Genomic DNA, 16479 nt, shown 5'->3' on the forward strand with positions numbered 1-16479 from the left:
TGACCAGGGTCCTATATAGCTACAACATTACCTCTCGGCTCTTAAACTCAATCCACAGTTGATGAAGGCCAATACACAGTATGCCTTCTTAACCACAGAGTCAACCTGTGCAGCAGCTTTGAGTGTCCTATGGATTCGGACCCCAAGATCCCTCTGATCCTCCACACTGCCAAGAGTCTTACCATTAATACTATATTCTGTCATCATACTTGACCTATCAAACTGAACCACCTCACACTTATCTGGGTTGAACTCTATCTGCCACTTCTCAGCCCAGCTTTGCATCCTATCAATGTCCTGGTGTAACCTCTGACAGCCCTCCACACTATCCACAACACCCCAATCTTTGTGTCATCAGCAAATTTACTAAACCATCCCTCCACTTCTTCATCCAGGTCATCTATAAAAATCACAAAGAGAAGGGGTCCCTGAGGCACACCACTGGTCACTGACCTCCATGCAGAATATGACCCATCTACAACCACTCTTTGCCTTCTGTGAGCAAGCTAATTCTGGATCCATAAAGCAATGTCCCCTTGGATCCCATGCCTCCTTACTTTCTCAATAAGCCTTGCATGGGGTACCTTATCAAATGACTTGCTAAAATCCATATACACTACATCTACTGCTCTACCTTCATCAATGTGTTTAGTCACATCCTCAAAAAATTCAATCAGGCTTGTAAGGCACAACCTGCCTTTGACAAAGCCATGCTGACTATTTCTAATCATATTATGCCTCTCCAAATGTTCATAAATCCTGCCTCTCAGGATCTTCTCCATCAACTTCCCAACCACAGAAGGTTCACTTGTCTATAATTTCCTGGGCTCTACTCCCTTTCTTGAATAAACCTGCAACCCTCCAATCCTCTGGAACCTCTCCCATCCCTATTGGTGATGTAAAGATCATTGCCTATAAGCTCAAAAAATGTCCTCCCTCGCCCCCCCCCCCACAACTTATCCAACTTGATGCTTTCAGTGATAATTACCTTAAAAGCAGTTAGCAAAAGAAAATAAACTAAATAAACTGAAACAGAAATATCCAGCAAAATATCAGAAACAGAACAAGCTTTCTCTGAAGTTGTTATTGAGTCCCAAGGGTGTTGTTGAGGTGTTGTTTCTGGAGCTTAATCTGAGCATCACTGGATACTGCAGGAGACAGATAACATATTGGGATGGAGAATTAAATAGGCAATAGGACACACAATTCACTCTGGTGGTCTGAGTGAATCTGTATTCAGCCAACCTGCATGTGCTTTCTCCATTTCAATGGAGGCCATATTTTGGACACCAAATGCAGAAGACAAGACAAGAAGGAATGCAAGTGAATCATTGCTTCACTCGTGTGCATTCCTGCATGGCGGGGAAGACAAAAGTAAAAAGGGCAAGTGTTGCATGGGAAAGCCATGATAGCGTTGTAACTGGCGTGGCTCTATTACTGTTTCAGATTCAGGGTTCACTCCCTGTGAAATGCACGCATTTTCCCTGGGTGCTCCAGTTTCCTCCACAGTCCAAAGATGTACCAGGTAGGTTAACTGGTCATTGGAAATTGTCCTGTGATTAGGTTAGGGTTAAATTGGGAGGGAGGGGGCTGAGGTGGCTGGCTCAAAATGCTGTAAGGGTCCACTCTGCGCTCTGTTGCTACAGAAGTGAAGAATGCAGAGTCCACATTTTGGTTCTGATGAGGAGTCTCAGCCGAAATGTTAACAGTTTAGTTTGCTCCATAGGTGCTGCCTGAACCAGAATTTTGTGTGTTTCTCCTTTGTAGCATCTTGTGTAATAGAATATTATCAGGAGAACTACATAGGAAGTAGAGAAGTTAGATGGGCATCTGGAGAACTGGTTACAGTGTTGATCTTAAAGATGGATGTTAATGCATTTGAAGCAGTTTAGAGACCATGAATCACAGTGACAGAGCATGGAGAAAGCACTTTCAGCCAAACCTGTCCATGCTGTTAACTTTCCTCACCTTTGGCCCGGGCCCCTATAAACCTTTCCTATCTATGTACCATCTAAATGTCTGGTAAATGTTGTAATTGTACCTGCCTCTGACAGCTTGTTCCATTTACCCACCATCCTCTGTGTGAAGACCCCTCAAATCCTTTTCAGGTTCTTCTCCCCTCACCTTAAACCTGCGCCCCCTAGTTTTAAACTCCTCTACCCTGGGAAACGGGTGAGATGTCCAATGTGAAAGGTCTGGCAGGCTGGGTTGTCTCCACAGAATTTAGAAGAGCCAGAGGTGACTTGATGAAAACACACGACTGCATGAGGAGTTTTGACTGGGTGGTTTAGGGCATGATGTTCCATTTGGTGGGAGAATGTCGCACAAAGGGTCACTGTTTAGAGATAAATTACTGCCTCTTGGAAAACATTAAATATTACTAAGAGAAAGAAAAATTAAAAAGTATGTGGATGTACTTATTAGCCCACAAGTGGATACAAACCACCGATAACCCGTTTACACTAACCCCAAATCAATTTCATTTTATTCCCTACCCCTAAACTTCATCCACTCATCAACACACCAGGGCAGTCATTAATCTGCACAACATTTGGGATTTGGAAGGAAACCTGAGTGCCAGGGAAACCCTCATGGTCACAGGAGAACTTGCAAACTGCATTCAGCTAGGACAGAAACTCAGGAATGATCTGAAATTCCAAGAGGTATGACACCAGTAGAGGGCTAAGGATTCCAAGGGCTCACTACCCTTTGAATAAAGAAATTTCTCCTTGTTTCAGTCGTTATTTTGAGCGGGCAATGTTGCAGTCTCGCCTCACATCTCCAAGACCCAGACTCCTAACCTCGTTATAGGTTAATTGGACACAGTAAAATACCCCTGGTGGAGGTGGCTGGTAAGAGTGGGGAGGGGGAGTGAGCTGATGGCTGCTTGTAAGAGAGGAAAAAGGTTCAAGGAAAATAACTGGGGCAATGTATCAAGCAGTAGTAATCAAGGCAACTGGACTTGCTGTGTTGTCTAAAAGACGTCTCACCACTCATCCAAGAGGCTTCTTCATGGTGGGTAGTTTTCTGGCTTATAAACTCTGAGTTGTTAAAAGGTATAGCAATCACATGAGGGTTGTTACAAGTCACAGAGGTAATGAAAGGGTCATTAGTCTTATCTGCATGAATGGAGGTGTGACCAGTTGTGGAGATGTTGGGGTAGAGATGTTACGACTACTTTGTAAGTAGCTGATAGGTACTGTTGTATCACAGCCTGTCTGTTTAGGGATGGGTTTTCCAGTTTGACAAAGATGGCTCCTTTAACACCTCTTTCAACTACCTGTCCTCCCTGTCCAAAATGTGCACATTGTTATCACCAGAGGAGTTGCTGGGCAACACAGCAAGTCCAGTTGTCTTGATTTACTTCTGCTTGATATACCTGTATGACCTGGATGACTGAGAACCTTCATAGACAACTGGGGCAAAGGTACAGTCGGTCCTCCTTATCCACGAGGGATTGGTTCCGGGACCCCTCTCAGATACCAAAAAACGCGGATGCTCAAGTCCCTTATTCAACCGGTCTCAATGCGGTGGACATTAGGACCCAGCGGAACCCCAGATCTTATTTAACCGGTCTCAATGCGGTGGACATTAGGACCCAGCGGAACCCCAGATCTTATTTAACCGGTCTCAATGCGGTGGACATTAGGACCCAGCGGAACCCCAGATCTTATTTAACCGGTCTCAATGCGGTGGACATTAGGACCCAGCGGAACCCCAGATCTTATTTAACCGGTCTCAATGCGGTGGACCTTAGGACTCAGCGGCACCCCAGACCTTATTTAACCTGCCTCAGTGCGGTGGACATTAGGACCCGGTGGCAATGTTCTGAATCCGCAGTGTTTCTGTTCACAAAAATAATCACGATCACGATTGAAAATAAAGTGGAAATAATAAAACGATCGGAAAAAGGTGAAACACCATCAGTCATTGGAAAAGCGTTAGGTTACGTTGGTCAACGATCTGAACAATTTTAAAGGATAAAGTGAGAAAGACCCTGCCCTGATGAAAGCTACAATTATTACTAAGCAACACAGTGGTTTAATTATTGCATTTTGGGGTTTTGAGTTTGTGATCCTCCACATCAACCTGGCATGAATGGAGACCACACTCGAAAGCGGTCTGTCACTGGGCCCGGCGCTGAAACATATGTTCTTAAGTGTTTTATATGTATAGAAAGGTAAAATATATATTATATACTAAGACAAACGTTTGACTAACTGACGCTAAACAATACCGGATGTACCTGTTTCAACTTACAGTAACAGAACTTCCGATTTTTTTCGATCTCGATCCACGATAACCCACGCACATCCTCCCGTATACTTTAAATCATTTCTAGATTACTTATAATACCTAATACAATGTAAATGCTATGTAAAATAGTTGTTATACTGCATTGTTTACGGAATAATGACAAGAAAAAAAAAGTCTGTACAAGCTCGAACAACAAGTGCTGGAAGAGCACTTCTGGGTTTTCGCCATTCACGGTTGGTTGAATTCGTGGATAAGGAGGGCCGATGGTACTGCTCTGAGAGCTGGCTCAGACCCGATAGGCTGAATATTCTCCTCCTATTCTGTGAGAAAATTGAGACTTAGTTCCTGCATCTCACACAACTTTATCTAGCCCTTCAAATGTTTTCATCACATCACCACTTATTTATCCATGTTCTGAAGAGGGTAGGCCGAACTCGCTCTTTGTCCCAGTGTGCAAACCATCAATACGCAGCATCCATTCAAGAATCTAGAATTTTGGAAGAAGGTAATCAAAGGATTGACCACTTCCATTGCCAGCTCTCACAAAACCATGGGGAACAGATCCTGTCAACTTTCAAACTCATTCACTTTTCTGCTGGTGTTTAATTAGTATTTCATTTATTTCCTCCTCGATAGTAGACACTTGGTTCTCCAGTATTTCTAGAAGGCTTATGGTGTCTTGGAAGAGTCATAGAAAATTATAGCATGGAAACAGGTCTTTCAGCCCATCTAGTCCGTGCTGAACCATTTAAAGTGCTTACTCCATCGATGACTATAGCAACCATAACCCTCCATACCCCTACCATCCATGTACCAATCCAAACCTCTCTTGAATGTTGAGATCAAGCTCTCATGCACTACTTGTGCTGGCAGCTTGTTCCCACACTCTCATTATCTTCTGAGTGAACAAGTTACACCTCATGTTCCTCTTAAACTTTTCACCTTTCATCCTTAGCTGATGGCCTTTGGTTGTAGTCCCACCCAACAATGGAAAAAGTCTGTTGCATTTATCCTAGCTATACCCCTCATAATTTTGTATACCTCTATCAAATATCCTCTCTACCTCTATGTTCCAGGGAATAAAGTCATAATCTGTTCAATCTTTCTTTATAACTCAGGTACTCCAGACCAGGCAACATCCTTGTAAAATTTCTCTGTACTCTTTCCACCTTTCCTGTGTGTAGGTGACCAAATCTACACACAATACTCCAAATTAGGCCTCACCAGTTTCTTATACAACTTCAACATAACCTGTACTTGGTACTTTGATTTATGAAGGCCAATGTACCAAAAGCTTTTTGGTGTGTGAATGCATTTTGGGAAGTCATATTCTGGTATGACATTTTGAGTCAACAGCAGGGCTGATGTTCCTAGAGACTCTGGGGTACAAGGCTGTAGCTCACTGAAAATAGTAACATAGCGGGACTCAGGGGTACAAATGCATGCTTCCCTGAAAGTGACACCACAGGTAGACAGGATGGCAAAGCGGCTTTTGCAATGCTGGCTTTTATTAGTTAGGGCACCCAGTATAGAAGTTGGGGTGTTATATTGCAATTGTACAAAACATTCATGAGACTACACATATAGCATTGTACGAGGCCATAAGACATAGGAGCAGAATTAGGCCATTTGGCCCATCAAGTCTACTTCACCGTTCCACTGTGTTTGATTTATTGTCCATCTCGATCCCATTGTCCTGCCTTCTCCCCATAAACTTTGACACCATGACTAACCAAGCACCTGTAAACCCCTGTTTTGAATACATACCCAATGTCTGTAGCAATGAATTCCACAGATTCACTAACCTCTGGCTAATAAAAGTACAGGTTGGTAGGTCATTGTAGTTTGTGCCATGATGAAGCTTGGGTTGAATTGGGGGTTGCAGGGCGGAGCAGCTCAAAGGGCCGAAGGACCTATGCTGTGCTGTATCTTAATAAAATAAAGAAATTCCTCCTCATCTCTGTTCTAAAGGGAGGTCCCTCTGTTCTGAGACTGTGCTCTGCAGTTCAAGACTCCTTCACTATAGAAACATAGAAAGCCTACAGCACAATACAGGCCCTTCAGCCCACAAAGCTGTGCTGAACATGTCCTTACCTTAGAAATTACTAGGGTTACCCATAGCCTTCTATTTTTACAAGCTCCATGTACCTGTCCAGGAGACTCTTATCGTATCCGGCACCACCATTGTTGCTGGCAGCCCATTCCACGCACTCACCACTCTCTGGGTCAAAAAACTTACCCCTGACATCTCCTCTGTACATACTTCCAAGCACCTTAAAACTACGCCCCCACGTGCTAGCCATTTCAGGTTTAGGAAAAAGCTCCTGACTATCCATACGATCAATGCCTCTCATCATCTTATACACCTCTATCAGGTCACCTCTCATCCTCCGTCACTCCAAGGAGAAAAGGCCAAGTTCACTTAACCTATCCTCATAAGATATGCTCCCCAATCCAGGCAACATCCTTGTAAGTCTCTTCTGCACCCTTTCTATGGTTTCCACATCCTTCCTGTAGTGAGGCGACCAGAACTGAGCACAGTACTCCTAGTGAGGTCTGACCAGGGTCCTATATAGCTGCAATATTACCTCTCGGCTCCTAAACTCAAACCCATGATTGATGAACACCAATGACCGTATGCTTTCTTAACCGTAGAGTCAACCTGCACAGCAGCTTTGAGTGTCCTATGGACTCGGACCCCAAGATCCCTCTGATCCTCGACAATGCCAAGAGTCTTACCTTAAAGATTATATTCTGTCATCATATTTGACCTACCATCTGCCACTTCTCAGCCCGGTTTTGCATGCTATCAAAGTCCCGCTGTAACCTCTGACAGCCCTCCACACTATCCACAACACGTCCAACCTTTGTGTCATCAGCAAGTTTATTAACCCATCCCTCCACTTCTTCATCCAGGTCATATATAAAAATCATGAAGATCCCTGAGGCACACCGCGATCACCAACCACCATGCAGAATATGACCCGTCTACCCTTCTGTGGGCAAGCCAGTTCTGGATCCACAAAGCAATGACCCCTTGGATCCCATTCCTCCTTACTTTCTTAATAAGCACTGCATGGGGTACCTTATCAAATCTCTTGCTGAAATCTAATTTACAGTACATCTACTGTTCTACCTTCATCAATGTGTTCTACCTTCATCCTCAAAGAATTCAATCAGGCTTGTAAGGCACGACCTGCCCTTGACAAAGCCGTGTTGACTATCCCTAATTAGATTATGTCTCTCCAATTGCTCATAAATCCTGTCTCTCAGGATCTTTTCCAACAACTTGCCCACCACTGAATTTATGACACAAAGATCATCGCCAGAGGCTCAGCAATCTCGTTCCCCACTTCCCACAGTAGCCTGGGGTATATCTCATCCAGTCCTGGTGACTTAGCTAAATTAATGCTTTTCAAAAGCTCCAGCGCATCCTCTTTCTTAATGTCTAAATGCTCAAGAGTTTCAGTCCGCTGTAAGTCATCTCCACGATAGCCAAGGTTTTCTCCCCTGGTGAGATGGTAGATGAATAAGGTAGATGATCTTGTAGCACAGTTAGAAATTGTCAGGTATCATTTGTGGGCATCACTGAGTTGTGGCTGAAAGGAGCTTAACATCCCAGGATACACATTATATTGAGGATAAAGGACAGATACATGCCAAAGGTGAAGAAATAGTCTAAAGGGGGATGACACAACTTTGGCTGACAAGGGAAGTTAAAGACAGATTAAAGCAAAAGAGAGGGGTATATAATACAGCAAAATTTAGTGGAAAGTTAGAGGATTGGGAAGTTTTTAAAAACCAGAAGTTGAAATATAATGCCTGGCCTGCTGAGTTCCACCAGCATTTTGCGTGTGCTGCTTGAATTTCCGGCATCTGCAGATTTCCTCGTGAGAGGATACCAAAAGTATTTTTCAGAAGCATAAAGAGTAAAAGTGAAGTGGTAGTGGCTATTGATCCACAGGACAGGTCATAATGAGAGACAAGGAAATGGTGGATGAACTTCTTAAGTATTTTGTGTCAGTACAGAAAGGAGTATAGTTGCTATTACTAAGGAGAAGGTGCCTGGGATGCCGCGAGCTCTGGAGGTGCATAAGCCACCTGGACCAGAAGGAGGTGGTGAAGAGATTGTGGAGGCATTAATAATGATTGTTCAAGAATTACTCAATTCTGAAACGGTTCTTGAGGTCACACCACTCTTTTTTTTAAAACTTCGAACTTTGAGAAGAGGGAGGCAAAAGAAAGGAAATTATAAGCCAGTTAACCTGACTTCAGTGGTTGGGAAAGTGCAGGAGTCCATTGTTAAGGATGTCATTTTGGGGTAATTGGAAGCACATGATAAAAGAGGCCTAATCACCATGATTCCTAAGGGGAAATCTTGCCTACTGGTGACAGTTGACTGTGGGTGATCAGTGGTGTTCTGCAGAGGTCGGTGGTGGGGCTGGTTCATTTCACATTATACAGTATGTCAGTGATTTGACTGACAAAATCGATGGCTTTTTGGCCAGGTTTGCAGACAATACAAAGATAGGTGTATGTGCAGGTAGCTCTCATCTACAGAAGGACTTGGAAAATGGGTGAAGGAAGTGGCAGTTGGAATATAGTGTAGGGAAGTGCATGATATTGCACTTTGATAGAAGAAAAAAAGGCATAAACTATTCTCTAAAAGGGGAGAAAATTCAAACATCAGAGGTTCCAAGGGACTTGGGAGTCCTTGTGCCAGATTCCCTAACAGTTAACTTGCAAGTTGAGTCTGTGGTAAGGAAAGCAATTGCAATGTTAGATTCATTTTGAGTGGAGTAGAATATAAAAGCAAGAATATAATGCTCAAACAGAAGGAAATCTGCAGATGCTGGAAATTCAAACACCACGCACAAAATGCTGGTGGAACACAGCAGGCCAGGCAGCATCTATAGGAAGAAGTACAGTTGACGTTTCAGGCTGAGACCCTTCGTCATGACTAACTGAAAGAAGAGATAGTAAGAGATTTGAAAGTGGGATGGAGAGGGGGAGATCCAAAATGATACAAGAAGACAGGAGGGGGAAGGATGAAGTTAAGAACTGGAAAGTTGATTGGCAAAAGGGATACAGAGCTGGAGAAGGAAAAGGATCATGGGATGGGAGGCCTTGGGAGAAAGAAAGGGGGAGGGGAGCACCAGAGAACAGGGAAGGAGTGATTGTGAGAGGGAATGAGAGAGAGGAAAAAGAGAGAAAAGGGGGGGAATAGTAAATAAATAAATAGGGATGGGGTAAGAAGGGGAGGAGGGGAATTAACGCAAGTTAGAGAAATCAATATTCATGCCGTTAGGATGGAGGCTACCCAAATGGAATATAAGGTGTTGTTCCTCCAACTTGACTGTGGCTTCATCTTGACAGTGGAGGAGGACATAGATATAATGCTGATGCTTCATAAGGCATTGGTCAGGTCAGACTGGACTTGGAGAATTGAGAGCAGTTTTGAGCATCTTATCCAAGAAAAGGTGAGTTGGTATTGGAAAAGGCCCAGTTGAGATTCAGGCAAATAATTCTGAGAATGAAAGGGTTAAAGTACGAGGAGCATTTGGTGGCACTGGGCCCATACTTGCCGGAGTTCAGAAGAATGAGAGGGTTCTCGTTGAAATTTATTGAATATTGAAAGGCCTAGATAGAGTCAATGTGGAAAGGAATGTTCCTGTAAATTCAGGGGGTACTTGCGTGGAGTTCTGCATAGGTATGTTCCAATGAGACAGGGAAAGGATGGTAGGGTACAGGAACCATTGTGTACAAAGGCTGTTGTAAATCTAGTCAAGAAGAAAAGAAAAACTTACAAAAGGTTAAAAAAAAAACGAGGTAATGATAGAAAGATAGAAGATTATAAGGCTGGCAGGAAGGAGCTTAAGAAAGAAGAGAAGAGCCAGAAGGGGCCATGAGAAGGCCTTGGTGGGCAGGATTAAGGAAAACTCAAGGCATTCTACATGTACGTGAAAAACAGAGGGTAAGACGTGAGAGAATAGGACCAATCAAGTGCAACAGTGGAGAAGTGTGTATGGAACCAGAGGAGATAGCAGAGGTATTTAAAGTGTACTTTGCTTCAGTATTCACTATGAAAAAGGATCTTGGTGATTTAGGGATGACTTACAGTGGACTGAAAAGCTTGAGCATGTAGATATTAGGGAAGAGGATGTGCTGGAGATTTTGGAAAGCATCAAGTTGGATAAGTCTCCGGGACCAGACGAGATGTACCCCAGGCTACTGTGGGAGGCGAGGGAGGAGATTGCTGAGCCTCTGGTAATGATCATTGCATCATCAGTGGGGCTAGTAAAGGTTCCAGAAGATTGGAGGGTTGCGGGTGTTGTTCCATTATTCAAGAAAGGGAGTAGAGATAGCCCAGTAAATTATAGACCAGTGAGTCTTACTTCAGCGGTTGGTAAGTTGATGGAGAAGATCCTGAGAGACAGGATTTATGAACATTTGGAGAGGCATAATATGATTAGGAATAAATACTTCAGAAAGTAAGGAGGCATGGGATCCAAGGAGAATGAGCTAGGGGAATTCTAGGCAGTTTCTAGAGTAGGCTACATGGTTGGTACAACATTGTGGGCTGAAGGGCCTGTAGTGTGCTGTAGACTTGCACGTTTTATGTTCTCATTCTGTATACTGTACAACACCTTCAGTCCTTGTTCATCTCCCTCTTTGATTTTGCTCCCGTGTTGCACCTCAACTCATCCCACACTGACTGCAATTTTGCCCTATTATCTGTCTGTTCTCCCTCACTGCCTCACTACACACTCCATCAAGTTGTGTACAAATCACCCCATCCTCAGTCCGATCACTTCAGTTCCCACCCCCCTGACAAATTGTGTTTCGTTTGGTCTCCCTACTTTTGGGAAGGTGGCATTAACCTGGAAAGAGTACAGGAAAAAACCTACAAGGAAGTTTCTAGGACTTGATGGACTGAGCTGAGTCGGTTTAGACCATTTTTCCTTGGAGCGTCGGTGGGGGGGGGGAGGAGGGGGAGTGATCTTAAAGAGATGTATGAGATCATGAGGGATATAGACAGAGAATGCAACTTTGGGGATGTCGTATTTGCAGGACCGGGAAATTACAATTAGAGGGCACAGATGTAAGGCAAGAGGGGAGAGATTTAATTGGAACCAAAGCAAAGATCAAATATTGAGAAGTCTAGATAAAGTGGGCATGGAGAAAATGTTTCCTCTAGTGAGTGGGTCTTGGACCAGAAAGCACCGCCTCAGAAGGATTTCCCTTTAGAACAGAGATGAGCAGGAATTTCTTTAGGTGGTGAATTGGTGAAATTCACTACCGTAGAGTCCTGTAGAAGCCAAGTGATTGTGTACATCTAAAGCAGAGGTTGACAGGTTCTTGATTAGTAAGGGGGTCAGAGATTACAGGGGAATGGAGTTGAAAGGGACAATGAATCAACCCTGATGGACTGGTGGAGCAGACTCAATGGACTGAATGGCCTAATTCTGCTCCTTTTGTCTTTGAAATGAGTAGCATTAGTGAATTTATTGGGAAGCTGGATAAACAAGAGAAGAGAATAAAACAATCTAGGGACATATACAAAATGCTGGAGGAATTCAACAGGCCAGGCAGCATCTACAGTCGACATTTTGGGCCGAAACCCTTTGGCAGGACTGGAGAAAAAGGCTGAGGAGTAGATTTGAAAGGTGGGGGAGGAGAGAGAGAGAAACGCCAGGCAATCGGTGAAACTTGGAGGGGGAGGGATGAAGCAAAGAGCTGGGAAATTGATTGGTGAAAGAGACAGAAGGCCATGGAAGAAAGAAGGGGGGTGGGGAGGAGCATCAGAGGAAGGCGATGGGCGGGCAAGGAGATAAAATGGTGAAGTGGGGGTGAGGCATTACCGGAAGTTTGAGAAATCGATGTTCATGCCATCAGGTTGGAGGCTACCCAAACCACATTAGGTGTTGGTCCTCCAACCTAAGTGTGGCCTTATCCCGACAGTGGAGGCGGCCACGCGTCCCCCCACCCTGTCACGATTTCCCATCCCCTTTTCCCTCTCTCATTTTATCTCCTTGCCTGCCCATCACCTCCCTCTGGTGCTCCGCCCCCACAAGTTTCACCTATCACCTGACCTATCCCCTCCCACCACCTTTCAAATCTACTCCTCAGCTTTTTCACCCCAGTCTGCCAAAGGATTTCACACTCAGCAATTCCGGATCAGCTTCTTCCCCTCTGCCATCCCATTCAGGATCAGCTTCTTCCCCTCTGCCATCCCATTCCTAAATGGATATTGAAGCTTTGGACACAACCTCACTTTTGTTTTAAATATTGTATAGAGTATTTGTTTTTGCACATTTTAAATAATCTATTCAATATATGTAATTGATTTACTTGTTTATTATGTTTTATTTGATTATTATTTTCTTCTCTCTCTGCTAAATTGACTGCTAAGTTAACAAATTTCACGTCATATGCCAGTGATAATAAACCCAATTCTGACTGTGCTTTTTTCCAAAGATGCTTCCTGGCCTGCTGAGTTCCAGCATCTGAAGATTTTCACTTGTTTGTAAAACAACACAGTAATAAATTTAAATGGAATGGGATAAATTTCTAGGAATACAAACACCAGAGACACCAATGGAGGAATTATTCTCTGTAATCACAAGAATCTCAACACTGAATTCAGATCTCTGATCGAGTAAAATTAAACATGGAGGAAACAGCAACTCACTCCTGTCCTGTCGACTCCTGTGAAATCCAATTTGAGAATCTCTGTTCAGGCCCATTCCCCACAGCTTGGTGATGTCAGTGGTTTGTGAAGACAGTAATGTGAATCCATAACCACATGCTGCAGAGGAGATCTGTTGCAAGAATAACAACAAACAGTTTGTTTTGTGAACAATTATATCTTGAAATTATCATGTTCAACAATAATATATCAGATTACAGCACAAAACTTAAATCAAACAGACTTACACAACCACCACTCATCTTTCAGGAATATTCCAGAATGGAAAAATTATTCTGCCTTCTCTTCTCCAGTGTAAACTTTCACCTTCTACTCTTTTGTTTGTCTCCTCCATCCCCAGCTCAACCTACAAACCTCTGTCACTCCAAACTATTCCATTCCTCCAGCACCTCAACCTTCCCTAGAATTCCCAGATGTTCAGCTTTGAACCTTCCCACATTTCAAAATGCCCTCTGCTCTTGCAAACTACTATCAGTTGCTTTCTGCAATATTTGAATATTCTACCTATCCCCCATCTTTGCGTTTATACGTAGCCCTCACTGGGACCATAAATCACACCCAATTTTACCGAGGTAAACAGCTCTCTTCCCCTTTATATGGAGTCTGAATTTTTAACTTGGGTAATACATAACTCTCCTTCAATTCCTCACTTGCAGCAGTGCTGTGATTTAAATATAACTATTCTCATTGTCAAATTACACTATCATTTTGCCCCATCTCTGAAATCTCCAGATGCCCCATAATTTATCCTCTGTTCTCCAACCCCTGAATCTGTCCACACCACTAGCTCGAGCTACCAAACTTCAGGCTCTGCAGTTCCCTCGCTGAACCGCTCAACCTTGTTCCTCCTTTGAAATGCACCTTAAAGCCAACCTACAGACCCCCTAAATCATTATTGCACAGGAGACCACTGAACATCAGGTCAAGTTCATTCTCTTTTCACTCCCTCCACCCCTTTCTTCGAATTATTTCCTTCAGGTGTCTCTCCAAGCCATTTTTGGAAAATCCTCATTAGCTGCTTCCACCATCGTTGTAGACAGTGAACTCCATATCACATGTAAAAACCGTTTCTCCTCACATCCCAACATGCACAAAATGCTGGAGGAACTCAGCAGGTCAGGTAGCATCTATGGAGGGAAATGAACACTCAACATTTCAACCTATGCCTCTTATCAGGACATGTGCATCTGTCAGTGTTATTCATTGCACCCGGAGCTCCTAATGCAGCCCATCAACGGGACTCAACACAGATTGGGGGACACTACTTCATGAAATTCCTTTGCTCTATCTGCTTCAGCAGCCGTCCCCATTTCAATTCCAGTTTCTAATCAGAATCAGGTTTATTATCACTGATATACATCATGGAATTTGATGTTTTGTGGCAGTACAGTGTAAGACATAAAAATTCCTATAGGGTACAACAAACAAATAAATAATGGTGTGAAAGAGGAATAGTGAGGTAGTGTTCATGGACCATTCAGAAATCTAAAGACAGAGGTGAAGAAGCTGTTCCTAAAATCTTAAGTGTGTGTCTTTAGTCTCCTAACTTCCTCCCTGATGGTAGCAATGAGAGAGGGCATTATCCCAGATGGTGTGTCTTTGCTGATGGATGCCACCTTCTTGGGAAGTTGCCTTTTGAAAATGTCGTAGATGAGGGGGAGGTGCCCATGTTGTGCCTCTGGTGATCCCGCATGCCAGTCAGAACATCTGTATAAACGTGCTGGACTTTGGTGATAAACTAAATCTACACAAAGTCCTAATGGAGTACTACTGCTGGTGTGCCTTCTTTGTGTTCACTTCCCACTCCCGCACTGACAGGGCGGTGAGCAATGTCCCTGCCGACCTACCGAGTTTCTCCTGTATTTGGTGTGTGTTGCCCTGTATCTCCAGCTTCCTCAGAATCTCACATGTCCTGTCCTGGTTTTAACCCCAGTGTACCCCCGCCGATAAAAATCGCTCCTCCACGGTCCCCGCCCCCTCTCACCCGCGACTCCGACTCCAGCTCCAGGCGGTGAGGCCTCAGCTGCATACTCGCGGCTTTCCGGCGGGCAGCAGCTGCGAGGCCCAAGGCCCCGGTGTGGGCGAATCCCCAGACAAACACGCGGCTCTTTCTGCGGCCTTTCCCCGTGTAGCGGACTGTCGGGGAGTCGTCCCGCTCCACTGTCGAACGGCCCGGGGAGGGCGCCTCCCTCAGCCCCCGGGCCGGGGAGGGCGCCTCCCTCAGCCCCCACCATCGCAGTCCGAGCTGCCAACTGCCTCCCAGTCGCCTGAACCGTGTAGTCATACTCAGGCCTGGCCGGCCGCGGTTACTGATCCGGAGACCGGGGGCACCGGGCAGTAAAGGCTTGAGGGTGAGAGGACAGAGTCAAGTGAACTCGTTCATAAGCCGAAGCGTGAAATCCACTGTCTCTCTTGTCGATTCTATAAGAAAAACGTCGGAAACCATCAAATAAAACGACAGGCGCTGAGGATGAGAAACTAAAATCGCAACACCACGGGCAGCACTGACTGCGAGAGTTGCGGGTTCGCCGCTAGGTGAGATGAGACACTCACACTGAATGCGGGCGTCCTGCGAATCCAGCCGAAAGCCCTCAACTGAATTTATATGAAATCATGCGGGTCATAAATTTTAGCCAGAATTGGTTAAAAACTAGAGCGCTTAAGGTTAGAGGGGAAATATTTAACAGGAAGCCGGGTGAGCAGCTTTTTCAGTCAGAGGATGGTCCATTTACAGAATGAGCTGCTTAAAAGGTGCCTGAAGTTGGGACAAGGATAAGAAAGGTTTAGACCGGCTGGTGGAATTGGAAGAGTGAGTCAGGGATTTGGGAAATGTACAATCCTTCTGAAATGCAGAAAGGGGAGGAAAGACAAAGATGTGATGGCAGTAGAACTGTGGCCTCCGTCGGTCGTGGTCGACCATGGGTACTGCTTTGTCAAGCAGTGTCGACTGTGGCTGTTGAGGTCGATCCTGCAACGGCAGGCTCTGCCACAGTAGCTGCACAGTAGGGCGTCGTGGAATTGTTGTCTGCCGTGCTCTCCGTTTAGTTCTCCGCTCCTCAAACTGACTCAGGATCACTCTTTCGCCTTGCTCTAGGTCTTGCTGAAGTACCTCGCCCTTTGTCATGGTCATCTGCTGTCTCCTCCCAGCACTCTGTGTCGATTTTTAAGGCTTTCATGTCACGCTTGCAGAGGTCCTTGAAGCAAAGCTGGGATCTACCATCCTTCATACCATGGACGTGGTATGCGTTGCCTTAAAAGCGCGAACATTGTGGGAAGTCCGGCGCAGTAGAGGACCTCACAGTTTGGGACTTTGTCTCTCCAGGTGATGCCGAGGATGTGGCGAAGGCTGCACAGGTGAAAACTATTGAGTTTCCTCTCCTGTTTGGAGTAGATGGTTCAAGTCTCGCTACCATACAGGAGGGTGCTGATAACACATGCATTGTGCACGGCAGTCTTGGTCTTTGTAGTGAGTTTCGGATTCTCCCAGATTTCCGCGAGGAGAGTCGAGCAAG

General features: G+C 44.7%; 1 protein-coding gene across 2 annotated transcripts in view; it reads right to left on the reverse strand.

The window, feature by feature from the left end:
* rcc1l (RCC1 like) overlaps positions 1–15457 on the reverse strand; it is a 44697-nt gene extending 29240 nt beyond the window's left edge. Inside the window, exons 1-3 of one of the 2 annotated variants that reach the window (XM_059972930.1) lie at positions 15183–15457; positions 14952–15152; positions 12950–13079 (exon numbers count right to left, since the gene is read on the reverse strand). In XM_059972930.1, coding sequence (XP_059828913.1) covers positions 12950–13079; positions 14952–15152; positions 15183–15251 — 400 coding nt within the window. In that variant the 5' untranslated portion in view covers positions 15252–15457. Of the gene's footprint in view, positions 1–12949; positions 13080–14951 lie in introns of both variants that reach the window. The other variant, XM_059972928.1, reaches the window with a different exon arrangement.
* Positions 15458–16479: the final 1022 nt, after the last annotated feature.

Source organism: Hypanus sabinus, chromosome 6 (genome assembly GCF_030144855.1).
Source record: "Hypanus sabinus isolate sHypSab1 chromosome 6, sHypSab1.hap1, whole genome shotgun sequence".
Lineage (NCBI taxonomy): Eukaryota > Metazoa > Chordata > Chondrichthyes > Myliobatiformes > Dasyatidae > Hypanus > Hypanus sabinus.